We start from the raw sequence: 27,858 nt of genomic DNA on the forward strand, positions 1-27,858 counted from the left end.
CTACATTGACATGACAGAGGAGTCCACGTGTCACGATGTAAGAGTAGTCCCGGACTTACTGTACACTATGGTAATAGGGCGAGATTTGGAGACCCAGTGGGACTGGTGGATAAAAGGGAAAGTGTCTGTGGAATTAATGTGTATGAAGATGAATGCAGAGAATGCACCCCCTATAGTTGACAGTCCTAAGTCAGGTGTGACCAAGGAAAATGGTGGAGGGTCCCAACTTACGGACATGACGTCACCTAATGTGTGCCACAATATGACTGTTAGTGATGTGGTAGATAAAACGTGTGGAGCTGACACCCGGAAAGAGTGTGACTTGGGGGTTCACCATACTGTGGGGTATGACACAGACTATGCTGGTGACTGTGACTCTGAGGAAGTAAGGGAGTACAGTAAAGAAGAGCCCCACCAGAAGGAAAAGTCCTCCCATCGCCGGAGACGTAAAGGATGCAAAGAAGTGGTACCAGTTGCACCTTGTGAAGAAGCTGCTAGACGACTGGAGCATGTGAGGAAAGCTCGGGGTCTTCGAGAAGATGTAATACAGGTACCCATCTCTAGGGTGAAGAAAGTCATTGGAAGGAATGGTCAAGCCATGCAAGAGATGGTGGATAAGTCTGGTGTGGTAAGGTTGAGAATACCTGGTGTCCATGAAGACCAAATACCCTGAGAAAAGGGTATGGTTCCCTTCTTCGTTGTAGGAACAATGGAGAGTCTTAGCAAAATATGGACTCTGCTGGAGTATCGCATGGTATATCTGAAGGAAATGGAGCAGTTAAGGGTTGAAGGACGGCGCCTTACGGGACTGCTGCACCCATTTGATGGAAGATGGCAGCCACTTTCAACCCAAAATGTGGACAAACAAAGGGGTGGAAGTGCCCAGCCTGAAGGAAGAGATAGAGGCAGTGACTCCTCAGTTAGCTCAGCGCTGAGTGACTTACGTGGGAGACCCGGTAGCGGATTTGTTGACAAAGAGTCATTCCAGATAGGTCATATGGGTGCAAGGGGATTGCGACGCCAGATTGACCATGTTGCCCAAATCCGACTGAGACGGTCCTCTCGACTGGTAGGGCAAGGTGACTTGCGTACCCGGTCACGAGATCCTGGGTGTGTGACAAGTGTTCAACCCCCACGGGTTTGAACAGAGGGGGGATTATGTGGTGTAGTGACCAATTTTACAGCCAGGGGGTGCTGTGTGTGCGCTGCAAGATGCACTTGGAGGCATAATTGTGACGAGACAAAGTCCGGCAGTGTTGTGAATGGCCGGTATGTGTGTTGCAGAGGAGGACACTCTGCACTGTCAGTCTAAAGTTATGTTGTGTTCTGGGACCTGTAGTCCCACAAGTAATTGTGTATTTCTAATGGGAGATTGGCAGGGCTAGTTATGAGAGATGGGAGGGTCAAACTAGTCACACACACCCACACTCCCACCCAGGGGAGTGGTTAAGGGTAGATAATGTGACCAGGGGGTGGGTCACATGGTCTTCTGAGGTTCCTGTGTATGGAGCCGTTTGTTCCTGTGCAAGGTCCTAGACGGTCAGTGTTGGAGACTCCTGGGAGTGTAGTCGTCCTGGAAGCACCTGGAGACTGTAGACCTGGACGGTCAGTGTTGGAGACTCCTGGGAGTGGAGTCATCCTGGAAGCACCTGGAGACCGTAGACCTGGGCAGTCTGTGTTGAGGACCTAGAGAGGTAACCCCGGACAAGGGGATCATAACATACAGCAGAGAAGCCTATCTGCTACACAAACTGTCTGATGTCTTATAATGTTTCATGGCTGTAATGAAATGGACTGTACCCTGTCTGGTTTATGCGGAGTTTGAATAAACCATATGGACTGATTTGTGTGAGGAACCGTGCCTGTCTATGATGATTCTGCTGCCAAGCGAGTGTCCCCAAGACCCGTAGCGGGTGAAACGCTACAATACATATTCTAGAATACCCGATGCATTAGAATCGGGCCACCATCTAGTATATATATATATATATATATATATATATATATATATATATATATATCTACTATAAAATTGTCTAAGGGGTACTTCCGTCTTTCTGTCTGTTCTTTCTGTCTGTCACGGATATTCATTGGTCACGGCCTCTGTCTGTCATGGAATCCAAGTCGCTGATTGGTCTTGCCAGCTGCCTGTCATGGCTGCCGCGACCAATCAGCGATGGCCACAGTCCGATTAGTCCCTCCCTACTCCCATGCAGTCAGTGTCAGGCGCCCGCTCCATACTCCCCGCAGTCACCGCTCACTCAGGGTTAATGCCATTGGTAACGGACCGCGTTATGCAGCGGGTAACTCACTCCGTTACCGCCGCTATTAACCCTGTGTGACCAAGTTTTTACTATTGATGCTGCCTATGCAGCGTCAATAGTAAAAACATCTAATGTTAAAAATAATAAAAAAAATAAAAAATCATTATATACTCATCTTCGCCGCCTTTCCCGCTCTTCGCGATGCTCCAGTGACTGCTCCATGCAAGTGGCAGGTTCCGGTGGCAAGGATGGTATGCGAGAAGGACCTGCCATGACATCACGGTCATGTGACCGCGACGTCATCACAGGTCCTGCGCGCCTGCGCGAGAAGTACCTGCCATGACGTCACGGTCATGTGACCGTGACATCATCACTCCCTGGGTCCAGAAGCTGCCGCCTGCACCGCACACAGGTGACAGAACTACAAGGGGCCTCGGAAGGTGAGTATATGTTTATTTTTTTTAACCTGTGACATACGTGGCTGGGCAATATACTACGTAGCTGGGCAATATACTACGTGACTGGCCAATATACTACGTGGCTGGGCAATATACTATGTGGCTCTGTGCTGTATACTACATCACTGTGCAATATACTACGTGGCTCTGTGCTGTATACTACGTAACTGGGCAATATACTATGTGGCTGGGCAATATACTATGTAACTGGGCAATATACTACGTGCCTCTGTGCTGTATACTACATCACTGGGCAATATACTACGTAACTGGGCAATATACTACGTGGCTGGGCAATATACTACGTGGCTCTGTGCTGCATACTACGTCGCTGTGCAATATACTACGTGGCTCTGTGCTGTATTCTACGTCACTGGAGAATATACTACGTAACTGGGCAATATACTACGTGGCTGGGCAATATACTACATCACTGGGCAATATACTACGTAACTGGGCAATATACTACGTGGCTGGGCAATATACTATGTGGCTGGGCAATATACTATGTGGGCTGTGCAATATACTAGGTGGACATGCATATTCTAGAATACCCGATGCGTTAGAATCGGGCCACCATCTAGTACATATATATATATATATATATATATATATATATATATATATATATATATATATATATATATATATATATATACAGTTATATGAAAATGTTTGGGCACCCCTATTAATCTTGAGCTTAATGTTTTATAAAAATTGTTTTTTTTTTGCAACAGCTATTTCAGTTTCATATATCTAATAACTGTTGGACACAGTAATGTTTCTGCCTTGAAATGAGGTTTATTGTAATAACAGAAAATGTGCAATCTGCATTCAAATGAAAATTGACAGGTGCATAAGTATGGGCACCCTTATCATTTTCTTGTTTTAAATACTCCTACCTACTTTTTACTGACTTACTAAAGTACTTTTTTGGGTTTTGTAACCTCATTGAGCTTTGAACTTCATAGCCAGGTGTATGCAATCATGAGAAAAGCTACTTAAAGTGGCCACTTGGCAAGTTGTTCTCCTGTTTGAATCTTCTCTGAAGAGTGGCATCATGGGCTCCTCAAAACAGCTGTCAAATGATCTGAAAACAAAGATTATTCAACATAGTTGTTCAGGGGAAGGATACAAAAAGCTGTCTCAAAGATTTAACCTGTCAATTTCCACTGTGAGGAACATAGTAAGGAAATGGAAGAACACAGGCACAGTTCTTGTTAAGGCCAGAAGTGGCAGGCCAAGAAAAACATCAGAAAGGCAGAGAAGAAGAATGGTGAGATCAGTCAAGGACAATCCTCAGACCACCTCCAGAGAGCTGCAGCATCAACTTGCTGCAGATGGTGTCACTGTGCATCGGTCAACTATACAACGCACTTTGCACAAGGAGAAGCTGTATGGGAGAGTGATGCGAAAGAAGCCATTTCTGCAAGCACGCCACAAACAGAGTTGGCTGAGGTATACAAAAGCACATTTGGAGAAGCCATTTTCTTTTTGGAAGAAGGTCCTGTGGACTGATGAAACCAAGATTGAGTTGTTTGGTCATACAAAAAGGCGTTATGCATGGCGGCAAAACAACACAGCATTCCAAGAAAAACACTTGCTACCCACAGTAAAATTTGGTGGAGGTTCCATCATGCTTTGGGGCTGTGTGGCCAATGCCGGCACCGGGAATCTTGTTAAAGTTGAGGGACGCATGGATTCCTCTCAGTATCAGCAGATTCTTGACAATAATGTTCATGAATCAGTGACAAAGTTGAAGTTACGCAGGGGATGGATCTTTCAGCAAGACAATGATCCAAAACACCGCTCCAAATCTACTCAGGCATTCATGCAGAGGAACAATTACACTGTTCTGGAATGGCCATCCCAGTCCCCAGACCTGAATATCATTGAACATCTGTGGGATCATTTGAAGAGGGCTGTCAATGCTCGGCGACCATCAAACTTAACTGAACTGGAATTGTTTTGTAAAGAGGAATGGTCAAAAATACCTTCATCCAGGATCCAGGAACTCATTAAAAGCTACAGGAAGCGACTAGAGGCTGTTGTTTTTGCAAAAGGAGGATCTACTAAATATTAATGTCACTTTTCTGGTGAGGTGCCCATACTTATGTACCTGTCAACTTTTGTTTGAATGCAGATTGCACATTTTCTGTTAGTACAATAAACCTCATTTCAAGGCAGAAACATTACTGTGTCCAACAGTTATTAGATACATGAAACTGAAATAGGAAATAGCTGTTGCAAAAAAGACAATTTTTATAAAACATTAAGCTTAAGATTAATAGGGGTGCCCAAACTTTTATATATATATATATATATATATATATATATATATATATATATATATTTTTTTTTTTTTTTTTTTTTTTTTTCATGTTTTACATTTTAACATTTACAAAAAGGAATATGGGTCAATGCAAGATTGTGGGAACTATTGGAGATTTGTGTGCTCAGATAACTTTTACCAAAGGTTTCAGACTGGCTTGTTCACTGTCATTGTTTTGAAAGGCCAGGTGATGCAAATTTCCAAGCTTTATAGAAACCCTAACCTTGTGCCAAAAAACAGCAGCCATGAGTTCTTCTAAGCAGCTGCCTAGCACTCTGAAAATGAAAATGGTGGAGGCCCACAAAACAGGATAAGTCTGTAAGAAGATAGCAAAGTGTATTCAAGTTGTCCTTTCCTCAGTTTGAAATATAATTAAAAAATGGCAGTTAACAGATATAGTGGATGTCAAGATAAATTCTGGAAGACAATGGATAATATCAGTGAGAGCTGCTCGTAGGATTGCTAGAGAGGCAAATCAGAACTCTTGCTTGATTGCAAAAGACCTTCAGAAAGATTTAACAGACCCTGGAGTTGTGGTACATTGTTCTACTGTTCAGAAACACCTGCAGAAAGATGGCCTTCTTGGAATAGCCATGAGAAGAAAACCTCACCTGCATCCTCACCATAAAATTCAACGTCAGAAGTATGCAAAAAAACTTTGAAACAAGCCTGGTTCATTGTGGAAACAAGTCCTGTGGACCGATGAGGTTAAAATATAAGTCTTTGGCCACAATGATCAAAGGTACAGTATGTGTGAAGAAAAAGAAAACCCAGCAACCTCATAGATCTGAAAGAATTTTCCAAGGAAGAATGGATGAAAATCCCTCAGACAGAATTGAAAGGCTCTTATCTGGCTACAAAAAACATTTACAAGCTGTGATTTTTTGAAACTACTAAGTACTCACCATGCAGAGTGCCCAAACTGTTGCATCAACCCAGTTTAATTGTTGTAATTTTGAAAATGTAAAAGATAAAAATATATACACTGCTCAAAAAAAATAAAGGGAACACTTAAACAACAGAATATAACTCCAAGTAAATCAAACATCTGTGAAATCAAACTGTCCACTTAGGAAGCAACACTGTTTGACAATCAATTTCACATGCTATTGTGCAAATGGAATGAACAACAGATGAAAATTATTGGCAATTATCAAGACACATTCAATAAAGGAGTGGTTCTGCAGGTGGGGACCACAGACCACATCTCAGTACCAATGCTTTCTGGCTAATGTTTTGGTCACTTTGGAATGTTGGTTGTGCTTTCACACTCATAGTAGCATGAGATGGGCGCTACAACCTGCAGAAGTGGCTCAGGTAGTGCAGCTCATCCAGGATGGTGAGCTATGGCAAGAAGGTTTGCTATGTCTGTCAGTGTAGTGTCCAGAGGCTGGAGGTGCTACCAGGAGACAGGCTAGTACACCAGGAGACTTGGAGGGTGCCATAGGAGGGCAACAACCCAGCAGCAGGACCGCTACCTCAGCCTTTGTGCAAGGAGGAACAGGAGGAGCACTGCCAGAGCCCTGCAAAATGACCTCCAGCGGGCCACCAATGTGCATATGACTGCACAAACGGTTAGAAACCGACTCTATGAGGATAGTCTGAGTGCCCAACATCCACAGAAGGGGGTTGCGCTCACAGCCCAACACCGTCTAGGATGCTTGGCATTTGCCACAGAACACCAAGAAGGGCAAATTCGCCATTGGGGCCTTGTGCTCTTCACAGATGCAGGTTTACACTGAGCATATGTGACAGACTTGACAGAGTCTGGAGACACCGTGGAGAGCGATCTTCTGCCTGCAACATCCTTCAGCATGACCGGTTTGGCAGTGGGTCAGTAATGGTGTGGGGTGGCATTTCTTTGGAGGACCGCACAGCCCTCCATGTGCTCACCAGAGGTAGCCTGACTGCCATTAGGTACTGAGGTGAGATCCTCAGACCCCTTGTAAGACCATATGCTGGTGCGGTTGGCCCTTGGTTCCTCCTAATGCAGGACAATGTCAGACCTCATGTGGCTGGAGTGTGTCAGCAGTTCCTGCAAGATGAAGGCATTGAAGCTATGTACTGGCCCGCCCATTCCCCAGACCTGAATCCGATTGAAAACATCTGGGACATCATATCTCACACCATCCACCAACGTCACGTTGCACCACAGACTGTCCAGGAGTTGGCAGATGCTTTAGTCCAGGTCTGGGAGGAGATCCCTCAGGAGTCCATCCGCCGCCTCATCAGGAGCATCCCCAGGCATTGTATGGAGGTCATGCAGGCACGTGGAGGCCACACACACACTACTGAGCATCATTTCGTTGTCTTGAGGCATTTCCACTGAAGTTGGATCAGCTGGTAACTTCATTTTCCATTTTGATTTTGAGCATCATTCCAACTCCAGACCTCCGTGGGATATTAGTTGTGATTTACGTTGATAATTTTTAGGTTTTATTGTTTTCAACACATTCCCCTATATAATGAATAAAGATTTACAACTGAAATATTTCATTCAGTGATATCTAGGATGTGGGATATTAGTATTCCCTTTATTTTTTTGAGCAGCGCATATTCTCGTTGAAACACAAAGGAAATGTGTTATCTTTAAATATAGGCCATTTAGAGATAATTTCATCTTCAACTTTCTCAATTGTTCACAATAACAGTAATTTTGACCGGGCGTGTCCAAACATTTACATGCCACTGTATAAACCCAGTTCTTCACAGCACCAACAATATGTTTTACCCAAATTGATCCCTACTAGCATATGTCACATTGTAGAATCTACATTTACAGGTCCTTCTCAAAAAATTAGCATATAGTGTTAAATTTCATTATTTACCATAATGTAATGATTACAATTAAACTTTCATATATTATAGATTCATTATCCACCAACTGAAATTTGTCAGGTCTTTTATTGTTTTAATACTGATGATTTTGGCCTAAAACTCCTGATAACCCAAAAAACCTGTCTCAATAAATTAGCATATTTCAACCGTCCAATCAAATAAAAGTGTTTTTTAATAACAAACAAAAAAACCATCAAATAATAATGTTCAGTTATGCACTCAATACTTGGTCGGGAATCCTTTGGCAGAAATGACTGCTTCAAGGCGGCGTGGCATGGAGGCAATCAGCCTGTGACACTGCTGAGATGTTATGGAGGCCCAGGATGCTTCAATAGCGGCCTTAAGCTCATCCAGAGTGTTGGGTCTTGCGTCTCTCAACTTTCTCTTCACAATATCCCACAGATTCTCTATGGGGTTCAGGTCAGGAGAGTTGGCAGGCCAATTGAGCACAGTAATACCATGGTCAGTAAACCATTTACCAGTGGTTTTGGCACTGTGAGCAGGTGCCAGGTCGTGCTGAAAAATGAAATCTTCATCTCCATAAAGCATTTCAGCCGATGGAAGCATGAAGTGCTCCAAAATCTCCTGATAGCTAGCTGCATTGACCCTGCCCTTGATGAAACACAGTGGACCAACACCAGCAGCTGACATGGCACCCCACACCATCACTGACTGTGGGTACTTGACACTGGACTTCAGGCATTTTGGCATTTCCTTCTCCCCAGTCTTCCTCCAGACTCTGGCACCTTGATTTCCGAATTACATGCAAAATTTGCTTTCATCAGAAAAAAGTACTTGGGACCACTTAGCAACAGTCCAGTGCTGCTTCTCTGTAGCCCAGGTCAGGCGCTTCTGCCGCTGTTTATGGTTCAAAAGTGGCTTTACCTGGGGAATGCGGCACCTGTAGCCCATTTCCTGCACACACCTGTGCACGGTGGCTCTGGATGTTTCCACACCAGACTCAGTCCACTGCTTCCTCAGGTTCCCCAAGGTCTGGAATCGGTCCTTCTCCACAATCTTCCTCAGGGTCCGGTCACCTCTTCTCGTTGTACAGCGTTTTCTGCCACATTGTTTCCTTCCAACAGACTTACCATTGAGGTGCCTTGATACAGCACTCTGGGAACAGCCTATTTGTTGAGAAATTTCTTTCTGGGTCTTACCCTCTTGCTTGAGGGTGTCAATGATGGCCTTCTTGACATCTGTCAGGTCGCTAGTCTTACCCATGATGGGGGTTTTGAGTAATGAACCAGGCAGGGAGTTTTTAAAAGCCTCAGGTATCTTTTGCATGTGTTTAGAGTTAATTAGTTGATTCAGAAGATTAGGGTAATAGGTCGTTTAGAGAACCTTTTCTTGATATGCTAATTTATTGAGACAGGTTTTTTGGGTTATCAGGAGTTGTAGGCCAAAATCATCAGTATTAAAACAATAAAAGACCTGACAAATTTCAGTTGGTGGATAAAGAATCTATAGTATATGAAAGTTTAATTGTAATCATTACATTATGGTAAATAATGAAATTTAACACTATATGCTAATTTTTTGAGAAGGACCTGTATATAATGTTCATAAGATTGTGGTAGCTAGGGTTGAGCGACTTTTGCTTTTTTAGGATCGAGTCGGGTTTCGTGAAGGATCGTGTGAAATCGGCCGATTATTGTGAAAAGTCGGGGGCCCGACCGAAACACGAAACCCAATGCAAGTCAATGGGGGTTTTTTTTGTTTTTTTTCTCTCTCTCTCTCTCTCTCTCTCTCTCTCTCCTCCGTCCCTGCAAAATTGGTGGTTTTGCCCCATGTGACGCCGCACAAAGCGAGCCAGAACCCATGTCATCACGCTGCACACACTCCTTCATTGGCTGAAAAAATGGCGGGGAAAGCGTCATACGAAACGCGACTTTGGCGCGAAGATCGCCGACCGTGTGGCCGATCCCACGCTGGGGTCGGGTTTCACGAAACCCGACTTTGCCAAAAGTCGGCGACTTTTGAAAATGACCGATCCGTTTCGCTCAACCCTAGTGGTAGCAAATAAGTTCTTGCTACAGTCCTTATTTCTGAGAATCCCAAACTGACAATATAAACTAAGAACGTAGTTTTGTAGGGGATACAGCTCCAACAAATAGCACCTTTCGTATTTTGCTGCCTCCGACCTGCAGAAACTGATGGGTAATCAAATATTAATCATATATGCTAATTTGGGTGCTCTGTGCACCCTTGGTGTGGCCAAACAGTTCAGTACACCAGTCCTCCCACTGTTTTCACATGTGTCTGCCTACCTCACTGGTGATTAACACCACTGGCTTACTTGGAGTGAGCACAGAGAAAGCACAGGCAAGCCAGTGCTGTTAATCACTAGTGAAGATGGCAGGGTTTGCAGTACCAGTGGACAGAACGGTGCACTTCGCCTCTTGGCAATACTAAAGGTGCACGAAACACACTAATTAATGTATATCATTAAATTCTAGTTTTTGCAGAACAGAAACAGCGATTAGAACACTAAAGATGTGATTTTTCTTAGTTTGGGCAGATAGTCACCCTTTAATTACATCTATTTTGTGAGTACCTATAGTTTTGTGAAAAAGTATTTGCCCCCTTCCTGATTTTCTATTCTTTTCCATGTTTGTCACACTTAAATGTTTCAGATCACCAAACAAATTAAAATATTAGACAATTATAGCAAAAGTAAACACAAAATGCAGTTTTTAAATGAAGGTCTTTATTATTAAGGGAAAACAAAATCCAAACGTACAGGGGCCTGTGTGCAAATGTGATTGCCCCACACTTAAAACATAAATTAACTGTGGTTTATCACATTAGGAATGGGGCAAACACTTTTTCACACAACTGTATATTGTAATGTTAACTTGAGAACTGAATTCTTAAACTTTAAGAAGGGTCATATCTATGGGATATTTAGAAGATTCATTGGAATTCACATATTATAACAGAAGGCATTTTAAAGCATCCAAATGCTGCCTATTTTACAGGAACAGAAGAAGAGAGAGACTTAAAAATATAGTAATTGATGATAAATTACATTCATGCATATTTCAAACAAGCCAAATGTTTCTTACGGATCATAGGCACACTTCTGAGGAAGAGAATAAGCTTTCAAGTTTTTAAAAAAATGTTGTGCAGAATATTACCTATTATTTAAAGGGACAGTGCCAATCATTTTTTTTAGAAAATATATATGAATTTTTGTTGTGGTGAGCAAACTGTTATCATTAGTGCAAGGGATCAGCTCTCTGGTAAGTGATGGTGCACACACAGGGATCCGGTTTCTTCAGTAGAAACACAGAAGCGGTTTATTAAGTATCCATAAACTGGTCAGGGTAACAAAACAAAACAGTCTTTTCTGACACGAAGTGAAAACATAAAGTAAATAGCCCATACAGTAGTACGGGTTTGCCAGCTCAGGTCAGTGTCCAACTCTTTAGTCCTTATCAAAGATGGAGAACACTAAAGACCTGCACACCACCACTCAGCCAACAAATGAGGCAGGTGAACTTCCTTTTATAGCCTGTTCCAAAACCTGGAACTGGAGGTAAGTGAGCAGCTGATCCCACCCGACTCTTTGAACTGCTCATAAAACCCGGATCCATGAATCCAGGCCCATAGAAAAATCCTTTACATCACCGAATCTTGGCACCGAATCTTGGCACCTCGAGGACACAAACCTGCCGCCCAGGACCTGTCCAGCTGCCAAATTACATCAGGCATTAGTTAATTAGTGCATTGTTGTAAAGCAATAATAAGCATACCTACCTTAGAGATCCCCTGTGAGTTGAAGATGAATTCCAGCTTCTACTAAAATACATAGTATATACTGTAGTAGTCATCCATCAAAGCAGTTTCCCATATTAACTCTCAGCACATAATAAATGCCAGGAATCAGGTCAGGTCAGATTCTGGGAGGCAGTCGATATCTCCAAAACAAGTGTAATTTATGGGTTTATGCTACAGGCCAATAAAGTCGCATACCTTTCCAAAAGAATTTAAATGCAACTTTGCCGATACATTTTTTTCTGTTCTTCTGCAAGTTTATTGATTTTGTATTTTTATTTTAGGGTCCAATTGAAAGAGTTTGTGAGGCTACCAAATCATGGAGTGGAGTGGAACCTCAGTGCAAAAGTAATTTGCATCACTGTTATAACAGCTGTTAAATAATGTCCACTTGAAAACGTATCAACAAAAAGATTTAGCCGGAATGAAAATGTTCAATATTGGGTTAAGAATTTCTACTAGGGTCAGATATTGACTTATAAGCCAGCTACCTTTCCTAGAATATTGCTTTAAGATGTCATATTCCTTTTAATTTGACAGCATTTTCTAATGACATATGGTATACTGAACTTTGATGTTTCTACTTTAGAATGGCTCTTACTGCTTCTTAATCTGCTTTCCTCATATTTATTCTTTATTGCCTTGGAAGATAAGACAAGATTAAAGGGGTTGTCCAGCCTTTGGGTACAAGTCTGCAGTCACTCAATGTCACTACAGACTGCGCGCTGTGAGGATTCTCCAGTGTCAGGAGCAAGTGTTCATATGACCATAAGTATATTATTTGCATACTTCCGGCCACTTTCTAACTAGACTGCATCCGGCCTTGCTCAATACAGTGACGATGTGCACGTCTAGTCGGCATGTGACCACATCTATGCAAATCACATACCTGCAGTCACGAACCCGCCGGAGAATCCTCACAAAGTGTAGTGCAGTTAATGTGACAAGACTTCAGTCACATAGAGTGATTGCAGACTTGTCACCTGAGGCTGGACAACCCCTTTAATATATTGATTGTGCATGTTGTTAGGCCAAAATTATATTTTATCTTTTCTATTTTAAGAACTATTTAAACATGTTTTATCTTTAGGGATATCCTGTAATGCTCCAGGACAAATAGAGAATGGTCTCATTAAAGGCAAAAGCTATTTTTTTGAAGATGAAATTCACTATAGCTGTAACCAAGGATTTGAACTTCATGGACCAAGCCATAGTATCTGTCATGTGGATAAACAATGGCACCCATCTCTTCCTACGTGTGTGAGTAAGTAACTAAGTGTATCTTCATTAGAGAAACAAAGTTGGCCCAGATAGTCACCCTTGTAATATTTAGGTTAATTTACCAAAGAATATATTTTTTAAAGATTTCTTTAAATTTGTCAATTCTGCAAAGTCTAAGACCATAAAATTATGTACTACAAAAATGTTGGTGTCATCAGCAATGTAACGGGCATGCTTACACCTATTTATTATCTATTACGCCATAGTATAAAAAAAACAAACTGTTATATTCTCATCTCCACTGAAATTACAACACTAACATTTGTGGAATTCTGAAAATCAACATGTTAATGTGATGCAGTTGATGAAAAAATGGAAACATCATTTTCAAAACATCTCAATATATTCCGGATCGATATTAACGAACTCCATACACAGAAATATATGCACTTGATGTGATACTAATAAGATTATTGTTGGTTGTCTGAGGAATGTTCTACCACTCTGCACTTGAGCAAACAAATCATCAAGATCCACCAATGGCAGCTTCCTTTGCTGACCAATGATGTCCCAGATGTGCTTGATGTGAGACAATTCTGGAGATGCAGAAGACCATGGTAGCACATTTAGTACCTAAAAATACCTAGCATGAGCAATGCAGCCTGGCATTGTCGAGTTGAAAAACTGCTCCTGGGATTGGCAATGGCAAAGGGAGCTGCCAGCAGTGGATGTTGATTAATGCACTTAATATTCAGCATGGCAGAACATTCCTCAGACAAACATTAATATCCTCATTGATATCATTCCAAGGTGTGTAAGTGCAGGTATTTCTGCTTGTGGCATCATCATTATCATTAACATGTTTAGCCATCTTGTGATTTCTATAATTCCACTAATTTTCCTTCTTGCTTTTGCAATTTTAATATTGAGGAGTGTATGTATTGGTGAAAGTTGATGCAGGTAGCATAAATTGTTCCATTCAACATTCCATGGAGAAATTGTGATCACAACAGGCAACAAGATGATCTATTTTTTTTCACAAATAGGAGATACAAAAAAGATCAGTGAATATGTTTTCAACTACCCTCCTGTCATAAGACACAAGTAAACAGACTGGTGTAAGGTAGTCTGAAAATGTATAATATGTATAATATTTTTAGCTTCAAATGTATTACTTTCTGTAAATATCCTAAAACATTTAAATACTGCCAGTGTTTTTAAAGCAAGTGATTAGGAATATTGGGGTATTGACTTCAAGGGGGCTGCAGCTTGGTTTGGTCTACTTAAAGAAGCCGTGCCATGAACTTTGTTTTCTCTAAACCTGTGGTATATATTTGTGAGAGTATTAATATCCTCACCTACCGGGATCCAGCGCCGTTCTGCTCCTCTTCTTAGTGACGTCACTGCTCTTCAGACTATCCGGTCACTCTGTGCACTATGAGCCGGAAGTCTCTTTTACAATGCATGCTTATGGAGTCAGGTTCTGAAATTCTATAGGCTAGCATTGTAAAGTCACTTCCAGGTCATATATACTCAACTTCCGCTTCTCTCTCTGGAGGCAAATGGTGCTGGACCCCGGAGAGAGAAGAGATAGGTGAGTATATTAACACACTGACATTACGATACATGCACATATGAGTACACACATTTAGGGGAAAAACAGTTATTGGGAGGTTTTTTTTAAATGGAGCTATGCTGCAGTTTTGTGCCATTTGTGGTCTGGAGTGCTGCACTGCAGGGAAAAACCCTATGGCCGGGGTCACACTTGCAAATGCAATGCGAGCAACTCACGCATCAGTACCAGACACTGCCGCCGGCACTCAGGATCGGAGTTTGTGACTGCATATATTTCTATGCAGCTGAAAGCTCCAGTCCCGAGTGCCGGTGGCAGTGCCGGGTATTGATGTGAGAGACTCACGCGAATTTCTTGCATTGCACTCACAAGTGTGACCCCGGCCTAAAGGATGAAGTCATCTCTGTGTTATCCTCATTCTCAAGCTTGAGAGGGTTCCTGGAAGTCAGTGCAGTCCCAGTGTTGTTGCCATTAGGGGGAGTAGTTGGATGTGGGGGCAAGGCGTTGCGGATAGTGAAGGAAGGGTGGAAAGTGGGGGGGCACAGTCCTGCTACAATAGGAGAAGCGGTGGTGTGGGCATAGTGCTGTGGACAGTGGGAAAGGGATGGTAAGGGTGACCAGTGCTTTAGACTGTAGCAGGCGGAAGGGGTGGTGAGGGGAGACAGTGGTGAGGACTACGGGGATGGGTTTGTAAGGGTGTTAGTGCAATGAAAAGTGCGGAAGTGTTTCACAATAATCTTGCAGTGTAAATGCAACTTAAGGAGCAGAAAAAAATAACAAATTCCAATCCGATATTCTATATAGCAGATAGGCAACGTCTTTGTCGTTACCACATAAGTAATAATAAAAGCTATAGATGGAGAAGAACAAGGATCTTAGGACAGAGCATGATGAAAATTCTGTTTTTGTACTGATGGTTTTAGGTATTGAGTGTGGTCTTTACCCATCTGTACCAAATGCTATATCGATTCCAATGGGAAATGCCTACAGTGATAAACTTCTTTTTATATGCAATAATGGATATCATCTTGTTGGGACTGAGAATATAACATGTCTGGCTACTGGAAACTGGAGCCAGCCTCTACCGCAGTGTATAGGTAGGTAATTATAATCAGGTAAAGCCAGTTACTTAGTATATTTTGATCATTTGCAACACCTTAAAGGGAACCGGTCATATTGTACATGTTCAGATTGATGTGAAGTGTTGTGGTAATGAAACACTCCCTGAAAATGTTTTATTCCCTACATCTGTCTAAATGTATATTTAATGTAAAGTAAGTGCGCTAATACAATATACCGTACTTACCAATCACCATCTTCCTCAGTTTTCAGCACTGCTCTGGTCTTCTTCTGGGTCATGTCACAGTAATTCTGACTCTCTGGGGTTTGTGTGCGAATTTGCAGTTACTTTTACTTGTAAGTTTATGAAGAGTGACAGCAAGACTCTGTAGACTTACATTGTAAGGCCGGGGTCACACTTGCGTGTGTAATGCAAGAAACTCATGCGAGTCACTCGCATCAATACCCGGCACTGCCGCTGGCACTCGGGACCGGAGTGTGCAGCTGCATGTATTTCTATGCAGCCGCACACTCCAGTCCCGAGTGCCAGTGGCAGTGCTGGGTATTGATGTGATAGACACGCACGAGTTTCTCGCATTAAACAAGCAAGTGTGACCCCGGCCTAAAAGTAACTTTCAGCTCACACGTAGACCTCTTTGTGATCGGGCAAATCAAAATTGCAGTATCTTGACTAAGAAGAGGACTAAAGCAACGCTGGAAGTGAGTTATCACCAAAGGATAGATGATAGCTTTCTTATTGGTTGAGGATTGACTGCTGAGACCCACACTGATCTGCAGAATGGGGGACATTTGTTCCAAAATTTTCAGTGGTATGTTGGACACCCATCTTGAGCTCCATTCATTCTCTATTGAGCTTTGGGGCGAGAATGAATGGAATGGTGCATGTGCACTGCCACTGCATTCTACCTGGGATAAAAGTTCCCCATGATGCTGATCTGTGTGGGTCCTAGAGGTCGGACACCCATCAATCAACAAGTTATCACCTATCTTGTTGATAATTTGTTTTCACTGGACAACCACTTTAAGGGGTTGAATTGTATTTAATACTAGCTGAAGAGCCCGGCGTTGCCTGGGCATAGTAAATATCTGTGGTTAGTTATAGCACCTCACTTCTCTTATTTTCACATCACGCCTCTCATTTTCCCCATCACATCTTTCATTTTCCCCCTCACATCTCTCATTTTCTCCCTCACACCTGTCATTTTCCCCCTCACTCCTCTTATTTTCCCCCTCACTCCTCTCATTCCCCCCTAACACTTGTCATTTCGACCTCACATCTGTCATTTTCCGATCACTCCACTATTTTCCCTCACTCCTCTCATTTTGCACTCACACCTTTTCATTTTCACCTCACACCTCATTTTCACCTCAGTATACACATGTTTGTCATCTCCCTTATATATAGTATACACCTGTATGTCATCTCCTGTATATAGTGTATACCTGTATGTCATCTCCCTTGTATATAGTATATACCTGCTGTGTCATCTCCCCTGTATATAGTATATACCAGTATGTCATCTCCTCCTATATAGTATATACCTGTATGTAATCTCCTCCTGTGTATAGTATATACCTGTGTGTCATCTCACCTATATATAGTATATATCTGTGTGTCATCTCCTCATGTATATAGTATATACCTGTATGTCATCTCCTCCTATACATAGCATATACCTGTATGTCATCTACTCCTGTATATAGTATATACCTGTAGGTAATCTCCTCCTGTATATAGTATATACCTGTATGTCATCTCCTCCTGTATGTAGTATGTACCTGTATGTCATCTCCTCCTCTATATAGTATATACCTGTGTGTCATCTCTCCTGTATATAGTATATATCTGTGTGTCATCTCTCCTGTATATAGTATATACCTGTGTGTCATCTCCCCTGTAAATAGTATATACCTGTGTGTCATCTCCTCCTGTATATAGTATATATCTGTATGTCATCTCCTCCTGTATTAGACCTCGTTCACACGTTATTTGCTCAGTATTTTTACCTCAGTATTTGTAAGCTAAATTGGCGGCCTGATAAATCCCCAGCCAACAGTAAGCCCACCCCCTGGCAGTATATATTAGCTCACACATACACATAATAGACTGGTCATGTGACTGACAGCTGCCGGATTCCTATATGGTACATTTGTTGCTCTTGTAGTTTGTCTGCTTATTAATCAGATTTTTATTTTTGAAGGATAATACCAGACTTGTGTGTGTTTTAGGGCAAGTTTCGTGTGTCAAGTTGTGTGTGTTGAGTTGCGTGTGGCGACATGCATGTAGCGACTTTTGTGAGATGAGTTTTGTGTGGCGACATGCGTGTAGCAACTTTTTGTGTGTCGAGTTGCATGTGACAGGTTGGTGTAGCAAGTTGTGTGCAGCAAGTTTTGCGCATGGCGAGTTTTGCGCGTGGCGGGTTTTATGTGTGGTGCCTTTTGAGTATGTGCAAGTTTTGTGTGAGGCAACTTTTGCATGTGTTGCAACTTTTGTGCATGTGGCAATTTTTCCGCGTGTGCAAGTTTTGCGTGTGGCGAGTTTTCCATGAGGTGAGTTTTGCACGTGTGGCGAGTTTTGCATGTGGAGAGTTTTGCGCGTAGAGTTTTGAGCGGCGACTTATGTGTTTCGACTTTTATGTGGCGAGGTTGGAGTATGTGTGGTGAAATGTGTGCTGAGGGTGGTATATGTGTTCGAGCACGTGGTAGTGTGTGGCGCATTTTGTGTGTGTGTTCATATCCCCGTGGTGGTGTGGTGATTATCCCATGTCGGGGCCCCACCTTAGCAACTGTACAGTATATACTCTTTGGCGCCATCGCTCTCATTCTTTAAGTCCCCCTTGTTCACATCTGGCAGCTGTTAATTTGCCTCCAACACTTTTCCTTTCACTTTTTCCCCATTATGTAGATAGGGGCAAAATTGTTTGGTGAATTGGAAAGCGCGGGGTTAAAATTTCACCTCACAACATAGCCTATGATGCTCTCGGGGTCCAGACGTGTGACTGTGCAAAATTTTGTGGCTGTAGCTGCGACGGTTCAGATGCCAATCCCGGACATACATACACACATACATACACACATTCAGCTTTATATATTAGATAGCCCTTTCATTTCAACTTCTTACCCTAAAATTTGAAGCTAAATCTATTTCATAATCTTTTTTTTAACTTGCTATTTTACATACACTGTCCTAAAAGCAAAGCATCTTCCTTTTTTCAGAAACCAGATGTGAAATTCCCATTGATTTAGAAAACGGACATGTCAAGTATGAAAATGCTAGTGCTGGCAGCACTGTGACGTACCACTGTAATAGTGGGTACAGTTTGGAAGGGGAAGAATTTGCCAAGTGCACAGAAAATGGAAACTGGAGTCATCCGGTGCCTTTGTGTAAACGTGTGTGTTAATTTTGCATTCATATATTTTAATATATTTGTTGCATACATAAACTCCACTATCGCTAAACATGTAAAAACATATGGTACTTTGCACACATTTTGATCAATGGTTGTAAGCCCATCTACTTACATCAAGGTAACCTCTTTCAAATTGTAACCCTACAGTATAATAAATCTTGATTTAGGAACAGTTCACACTGGGCATTTTTGCTGCATTTCTTTTACGCTTTTTTTATGCTACTATTCAGCTGCGTTTTTCACTATGTCTATGAGATTTCAGAAATATCATGCACACACATTGTGTTTTTTGTCATTAGTATTTTCTTCTTTGCATGTTTTTTTGGACATACAGAATGTCACTTTTTTCAGCGTTTTTTCAACTGAAATTCCCAATACTCATCCAAGTATTGGATTAAAATCAATGCAAATTTACGGGTCTGTGGAAAAATAGGACAGCATTCGGATGGCATCTGTGCAGTGTTGGTTTTCATAGACTGGTTAATGGGAGAAGATGGGAGAAACATGTTTTTCGAGAAAAATTGTTCGAACTCGGACCAAAGTCTTATGACACTCTGATGACACTCTGCTCAAATTCTGATGACACTCTCCTGAAACATGGATCAAATACAGTGTTGAAACTCAATCCAAACTCTGGTGACACTCTACTGAAACTCAGATAAAAAGCACTGTTTTATACATACATTTAAAAAATGGTCATCCAAATGAGCTCTTAAGAAGAACATGTGCCTAAAATACTGTTCAAAAGTGAAGGAAACACTTCTAACACAAATAAAAAAAAAAACTGATCACTACATATACAGTTTTTGAGTTGTCATTGACTGTTTTGCATTTATTAAATTGCATTCATTGTCATTCTTTAGCAAACCCTTGTCCCGTGCCATTTGTTATCCCGGACAATGCAATTCTGACAGAAACTGATTTTTTTGTTGGCCAAAAATTGTCCATGAAATGTCGAAAGGGCTATCGTCTTGTTGGCAAATCAATTATAACATGCAATCCTGATTTAACCTGGACAGAAGCAACTGCCAAGTGTGAAAGTAGGTCTTACCATGTAAATTGCCTCATATTAGTCATGTAGTGTAAAAAATCATGTCCAAATAGATGTATCTTTACCCCTTGCATATTTTATCTTTCTGTTGACCTTGCCTTATGAAGACTTGTTGTTTGTGGGCCGAACTGTGGTTTTTAATCAAACCAATCATTTTACCATACAGTGTACTAAAAAACTGTAAAAAAAAAAAAAAATCCAAGTGGGATGAACTGGAGGAAAAAATGGAATTCCATTATTGTTTTTGGGTTTTGTTTTCTTACAGCATTTACTGTATGGTAAAAATGAACTGGAACCATGATTTTCCAGGTCAGTATGATTGTGGAGATAACAAACTTTCAGAGATTACTTAAGTTGTAAAAAAGAATTCAGTTTGTAAAAAAATGTTTTTGTTTGTATCATGCTTATATTTTTTTCGACCCTAAGTGAATGATTTTAGTGACACCAATTTGGAGTATATACAACATTTTAATGTTTTTTACAATACATTTTTTTTTAGAAATGTGTGGTGTTTTGTTTTTACAGCATCTATTGTGTGGATTAAATAATTTTTTATTTTGACAGACCAGACATTTAAACCGATAATAGCAAATATGTTTGTTACGTTAAGATTTCTTTATTTTTAATGGGGTAAAATCAGAAGATTTTTATTTTTATATTTTTTAGATCTTTAAAAACTCACTTTTTTTTCAGATTTTAGTCACCTTAAGGGACTTGAAAATGCAATCGTCCGATTATTTATGCTATATAGTGCAATTATAGTGAAAATTGCAGAGTACCAAGCTGACAGCAACATAGGCCTTCAGTAATTAGTGCTCGGTGATTGTGTTGTGTCATTTAAACGCCGCTGTCACAGATTGACAATGACATTTTACTGATTAATAGCAGCAATTAGAGTTTAGCTTCGGCAAAATCTGGTAGACACAGATGTCAGTTATGTAACATAGCTGGAGTCTACTGCATGTGCCAGGAGCTCCACTCTTGAGACCCCTTAACACTCGATCACCCTAGCGCTAATATACATGTAGGTGATTACAAGCGAGGGCCTAACTGGACATCCAGGTAATCTCTTCAGATCTGCTTGACAGTAGTATTACTATTTTTATTTCTCATCTCCAGCTAATAAAGGTGCTACCATATTGATACACTTCTCTATCATATCCATATGTCATAGAGTCCATTTATAGAATCTCATGTCATCCCATCACTTTTAACAAAGGCCAGAGAAGAAGTATTGGGCACGCAAAGTGGGAACAGCTCAACATTCTCAGAATAAATTGCATATTTATATGGGCGATCTCAATGTAAAATTTTGAAGCCTTCAAAATGATGTGGGTCTCTTTCTAATATACTTTTGTTGCATTGCATAGCTCTTTACTAAAACAAGTCATGCCGTATGTGGCAAAAGAAACAACATTCAGCACCATTGGGGTCATGTATTAAGAAGACATATGCTGTAGTGAATCATATTTACTCCATACAACGTTATACCCAAGGAATGAATGCAATCACCAGCCTGGAAACTAGACTGAGGACACTGTAGTGTTAGTTATGAGGTCAAATTCAGGTAGCAGTTAATCAAAGTGTTTCCAAACGTGTAGTTTATCATGCCAATTTCAAGCAGCTCCGCCAAAATGGGCGAAGCAGCAGGAGGTCGGGCGAGACTGGGCATGGCTTTATCAGCCTGTGAAATTCATCAATAGTGTCAGCATTACTTACTTCAGAAATGATAATCCTGTCACTGACTGGAATAACATTTGTGGTGAGGCGCATACCATTGAGAACATGTGCCAAATTAATTAAGTGTCATGTGCTTTTTAATACATACAACACATCCTATACATGCACAGCTCTCACTAAGAGTTGCGTATGGAATGCCAGCCTTAATGAGCTCAGATTAGAGTTAAAGAGGTCATCCACTACTTGTAAAACACCTTCTCCATCTGTATGTCTGCTTGAGTAAAATAAAAACACTAATATTCAGCTCCGGTGCTGATGCCATTCCAGCATTGTCCACACTGAGCACTGTCTCTCCTGGGGCTTGCGTGGCATGGTTACATCATGCAATCCCCGTGGCCAATCAGTGCTGCTTTCACTATCCTGACCTTTGGATAATTCACATAAATCCGGAGGAAGTAAGAGTTTCTGCTCTCACCTCTTCTGGATACATATGATACGTCCAAAGTCAGGGGGAGTGAAGCCAACACCACTAGAGCAGCGCCAGCACTGGAGTTATGTATAAGGGAAACATAGGGATTCAGAAGGTGTTGTCTGTGTAATGGACAACCTCGTTAGTACTTAACTTAAGAATATAAATATATCTTATACTCCAACTACCTATAGAAAGCTATAAATTGCCCACGCAGAGGCAGACCATGCGCCACAATAGCAATATACTGCACAAATAAATACTGGCATTTAATACCCCCCTAATGTCAACATGTAGCAGCCCCTCACATCTAAAAGCAGACACTGCTAACCTCTCCATTCTTGTTTCCATACTGATTGATCTCTACTGCACTTTACCAGAGTGATGCTGCCCTCTGACAGCACCTGTCAGTTAGGCTAGTAATGCAACTGTGGTGCCCCTGAGGGTCCAGTTGCCACAGAGGTACTGCACGTCATCCAGAGGTGTGGTACTCCGTTGTCGGGTAAGGAAGGGGCACTACCCGAGACTCACACTAGCATCCAACGCCACACCACTCCAGGCCAGGGGATCTGGGTGGACCCTATTGAGAGAGGGCCCCATCTCAGGCTGGAGGGGGAACTAGGTAGAGGGTGTGAGTGGAGAGAGTGACAGTTAGAGGAGTTGTCATGGAAACAAGAGGGAGGAGTTAGTTAGTCAGTTAGCAAGTGGTGGGGAGGAGTAAGTGTGACAGGGTGTACGGCAGAGCAGGAAGGGACAACAGGCCGAGGGACGATCCAACGAGATTTATTAAAGCAGGGAGCATACAACATCAAATATCCCTAATGTCCTTCAAGTCCACGAGAAGTCCACAATAAGTCCAAGTAAAGAAATAGATTGGAGGTGCTTTCCAGTAATCCCGCACCCGATAAACGAAACAATAGTCCTTCCACGAGTCCAACAGAACAGATTTGGGGCACCTCCCGATAATCCTTGTGCCAGCTAACAAAGCAATAGTCCACACGAGTCCAAGGGATCCCAGAACAATCTCATGAACGACGAGATATGTCCTCAGCTCAAGTCTCGCCCCGTTCGCTTACGCAGTCACAGATGGACGTGGGGTCTTGCCTCAGCTAAGAATCCCCACTCCTTCTCCTTTAAGAATCAACTCACATCTGATCTCAAAAATAAGAATGGATTGTCTGAGCTCCTGGGATCCACCCATGAAGGGGTGTAGGGGTCACACCGTCTATTCAATGGTTGGGTCCACCAGAAGATTCTAGACTGGTCGGCTCCGCTTAGTCTATCTAGTATGTACATTTGACTAGCCACCTGCTGTGAGGAAGAATGGCTATTCTTCACTAGTGGTGTTGACAAATCTTAATTAAATTATATCTTAGGGCTGCAAGTATTGGGGGAAGGAGACATATTGTTACAGGTGAACTCCCAGCACAAGAAAATACATAAATTACAGCTAATAGAAACCAGAGAACAGTTACATACATCAAATGGCATATTATTCAAATACAGTACAGGGCAAAAGTACATATCATGACAGTGAGGAGAGCAGACGTGCCCCTGAGGCAAAGGGTCATAGGGGCCTGGGAAGTGGGGAATCCACCTGTTGCACCCGAATCCACGCCGACCGTAGTCAGGTGGAAAGACCATGTCGCAGTGGGGGGGAACCGGCCCCAGACTAGTGGAGAACTGCAAGACTCAGCTAGCAAACCGGAGGCTGTGGTATCTGTATGTGCCACAGCCAAATCCACACACAGTCACTGAAAAGGCAGCCATATACGGTCGTGGAGACCAGGAGAGTGTCGCCCAACACGACCTGAGGTTGCTGGCTTGGGACACTGTGTGTGATGCGCAGGGTAGGAGGGCTAAGCGAGCGCAGAGAGATGGCCAGGGAAGGAAGATAAGAAAGGGAGTCTCGGGAAAGTGAACCCAGAAAGACCCGGAGAACACAGCACCTGGCTGGGAACTGTTCCTAAGAACTGTGAGCAAAGTGTGGAAACTGCACGCTGCTGTGTCCTCAGAATTATTTACTGCGTCACCTGCCCTGCATTACAACATTCACCATCATTGACTTTAACCCTTTAACTGCCCTTGGGCCTAGCTCTACCCATGGAGAGTTGTAACATACCTGATGCGTCACAAACTGCCTCATTGGACCTGAACCACAGTGTCGGCCATTTCCTTATTGCTGAACACCACGGGTGGCGTCTTGAATTAATCCCTATAAACTTTATTTCCCCTTCATTTCAATTTTATTGGATGCCCAGGGCCACAGATCGGGTCACTGCTGCCATGACAACCCAACCCAACCCAGAAGAACCATTGGACCCCAAGGCCCTGGCAGGCACTCCACAACTCTCCTGAGTTCCCATCTGTTAGGAACTTCTATGATGGTGGCATTTGTAAGACATGAATGGGAACAGAGTGGGCAACCCCTAAGAACTCTCATCATATACTGTACCTATTTTTACAGTAATGAACATTTTAATGTTAGTGTTAAACTTATGAGTGGAGCTTAAGGATATTTTGCATTCTTTCTTTTAGAAATCTCTTGTGGCCCTCCTTTTCATGTGCAAAATGCAATGGTTCGAGGTTTGTTTCATCATTACGGCGACATGGTGACATATTCCTGTTACAGTGGGTACATGTTAGAAGGATCGTTCAGGAGTGTTTGTTTAGAAAATCAGACGTGGACCACACCACCTTCCTGCAAAGGTACTTTGTGATGCTCTGTAATAAAAGCATTTAGCAAATAAACTCAATTTTATAATTACTGATTTTTTTGTATAGTTCAAGTTACACACCACGTCACAATAAAAATGTCACAATAAATTCATAACATATATACCTCTCTTCAAGTATATAAATGGCTTCCAGCTTCCTTTGCACACCTCATGATTTGGGAGACCCTCCCCCTACACTTAGATTGGTCCATCTAAGTGTAGTGGGAGGGTCTCCCAAAGCATGGTCTGCCCAAAGCAGGTGGAGTGTCTCAGGCATCCCAAAAATAGAGTCCATTGTGAAGCAGAGGTCTAGGAACGAAATGAAGCAGGTCAACTATGTATGATGCATTTATTGCGAAATCTCCATTGTGTGGCTGTAAGGGGGTGCTTTAAACCATTATGCCCCCTATGGAACGATATGCATATTAAGTATAGTAGAAATTTAGAACTAGTATTTAGCTCATCTGAAATAAGAGATTTCAGAAGACCATTTTCTAAATGACTTGGCATTAATGCTTAGTTTGTGAAGGTTGTTGGTTTGGACGAAGATGAGACAGTTCAGACAAAATGACCACTCTACAAGTATCATGCTTGAAAAACATGAAAACATGCTAATAAATTGGCCTATATCGGCCTTTTAGGCTTTTGAAAATCTTAAAAGTATAGCCATTTTTACTCTGTGTTTCCAACTTTTAAGTAATGTATTTTGATTTTCAGTTCTTTGCTCCTCTTCACATAGGATAGTGTCAAGTGACAAATGCACTAATAATGTTAGATTTCCATCAAAAAATTATGTAATTACAGGTCCTTCTCAAAAAATTAGCATATAGTGTTAAATTTCATTATTTACCATAATGTAATGATTACAATTAAACTTTCATATATTATAGATTCATTATCCACCAACTGAAATTTGTCAGGTCTTTTATTGTTTTAATACTGATGATTTTGGCCTACAACTCCTGATAACCCAAAAAACCTGTCTCAATAAATTAGCATATCAAGAAAAGGTTCTCTAAACGACCTATTACCCTAATCTTCTGAATCAACTAATTAACTCTAAACACATGCAAAAGATACCTGAGGCTTTTAAAAACTCCCTGCCTGGTTCATTACTCAAAACCCCCATCATGGGTAAGACTAGCGACCTGACAGATGTCAAGAAGGCCATCATTGACACCCTCAAGCAAGAGGGTAAGACCCAGAAAGAAATTTCTCAACAAATAGGCTGTTCCCAGAGTGCTGTATCAAGGCACCTCAATGGTAAGTCTGTTGGAAGGAAACAATGTGGCAGAAAACGCTGTACAACGAGAAGAGGTGACCGGACCCTGAGGAAGATTGTGGAGAAGGACCGATTCCAGACCTTGGGGAACCTGAGGAAGCAGTGGACTGAGTCTGGTGTGGAAACATCCAGAGCCACCGTGCACAGGCGGGTGCAGGAAATGGGCTACAGGTGCCGCATTCCCCAGGTAAAGCCACTTTTGAACCAGAAACAGCGGCAGAAGCGCCTGACCTGGGCTACAGAGAAGCAGCACTGGACTGTTGCTAAGTGGTCCCAAGTACTTTTTTCTGATGAAAGCAAATTTTGCATGTCATTTGGAAATCAAGGTGCCAGAGTCTGGAGGAAGACTGGGGAGAAGGAAATGCCAAAATGCCTGAAGTCCAGTGTCAAGTACCCACAGTCAGTGATGGTGTGGGGTGCCATGTCAGCTGCTGGTGTTGGTCCACTGTGTTTCATCAAGGGCAGGGTCAATGCAGCTAGTTATCAGGAGATTTTGGAGCACTTCATGCTTCCATCGGCTGAAATGCTTTATGGAGATGAAGATTTCATTTTTCAGCACGACCTGGCACCTGCTCACAGTGCCAAAACCACTGGTAAATGGTTTACTGACCATGGTATTACTGTGCTCAATTGGCCTGCCAACTCTCCTGACCTGAACCCCATAGAGAATCTGTGGGATATTGTGAAGAGAAAGTTGAGAGACGCAAGACCCAACACTCTGGATGAGCTTAAGGCCGCTATTGAAGCATCCTGGGCCTCCATAACATCTCAGCAGTGTCACAGGCTGATTGCCTCCATGCCACGCCGCATTGAAGCAGTCATTTCTGCCAAAGGATTCCCGACCAAGTATTGAGTGCATAACTGAACATTATTATTTGATGGTTTTTTTGTTTGTTATTAAAAAACACTTTTATTTGATTGGACGGGTGAAATATGCTAATTTATTGAGACAGGTTTTTTGGGTTATCAGGAGTTGTAGGCCAAAATCATCAGTATTAAAACAATAAAAGACCTGACAAATTTCAGTTGGTGGATAATGAATCTATAATATATGAAAGTTTAATTGTAATCATTACATTATGGTAAATAATGAAATTTAACACTATATGCTAATTTTTTGAGAAGGACCTGTATATTCAACCACTGAGCTGGAGTGTACCAAAAATGCTTACACCTATTTACCGCGTGTCACATTGCAGACTGGACTTTCCCTTTCTGTGACGCTTCATCGTGCTCCCAGTAATAGTACTTAACTGTAGACGCTTGGCTCCCATCAACTCCCATTTTAGAATTCAATCAACAAATAAAATCACAAAAAGAAGTTATATATGAGCAAATAAAAAGTACCAACTATTCCACAACAGTCAAAGATACAATGACAGAATGAAAAATAGGTTTTGAACTACAGATGTCTATGGAACGCGGACACTGAGAAGTATAGAATGACACACTAAACTTTAGAGACATTTTACCTGCTTAGATTTATAGCAACATTCTAGGATGGTTTTTAGCATATAAATTACCATATATCTTATTCTTCTGCGTAATGTGCTTGCTGATGTTAACCTAATATTAGCTTTATTGCTAAAGTCATTTTTATATTTGCATTTGATTTCACAAGATAGACTAAAAAGCATTTAATCGTTTGTAAATCACTCAGTAAAATATCCCAGCAAATTTCAGCCCAATATAAATAACTGCAT

General features: G+C 41.7%; 1 protein-coding gene across 1 annotated transcript in view; it reads left to right on the forward strand.

Moving 5' to 3' along the window:
* Positions 1-27,858, forward strand: part of SVEP1 (sushi, von Willebrand factor type A, EGF and pentraxin domain containing 1) — a 476,580-nt gene that overhangs the window by 405,198 nt on the left and 43,524 nt on the right. Inside the window, exons 41-46 of the mRNA XM_077250467.1 lie at positions 11,957-12,020; positions 12,763-12,936; positions 15,390-15,563; positions 18,763-18,936; positions 19,820-19,996; positions 24,695-24,865. Coding sequence (XP_077106582.1) covers positions 11,957-12,020; positions 12,763-12,936; positions 15,390-15,563; positions 18,763-18,936; positions 19,820-19,996; positions 24,695-24,865 — 934 coding nt within the window. The remainder of the gene's footprint in view (positions 1-11,956; positions 12,021-12,762; positions 12,937-15,389; positions 15,564-18,762; positions 18,937-19,819; positions 19,997-24,694; positions 24,866-27,858) is intronic.

This window comes from Ranitomeya variabilis, chromosome 1, assembly GCF_051348905.1.
Source record: "Ranitomeya variabilis isolate aRanVar5 chromosome 1, aRanVar5.hap1, whole genome shotgun sequence".
Taxonomy (NCBI): Eukaryota; Metazoa; Chordata; class Amphibia; order Anura; family Dendrobatidae; genus Ranitomeya; species Ranitomeya variabilis.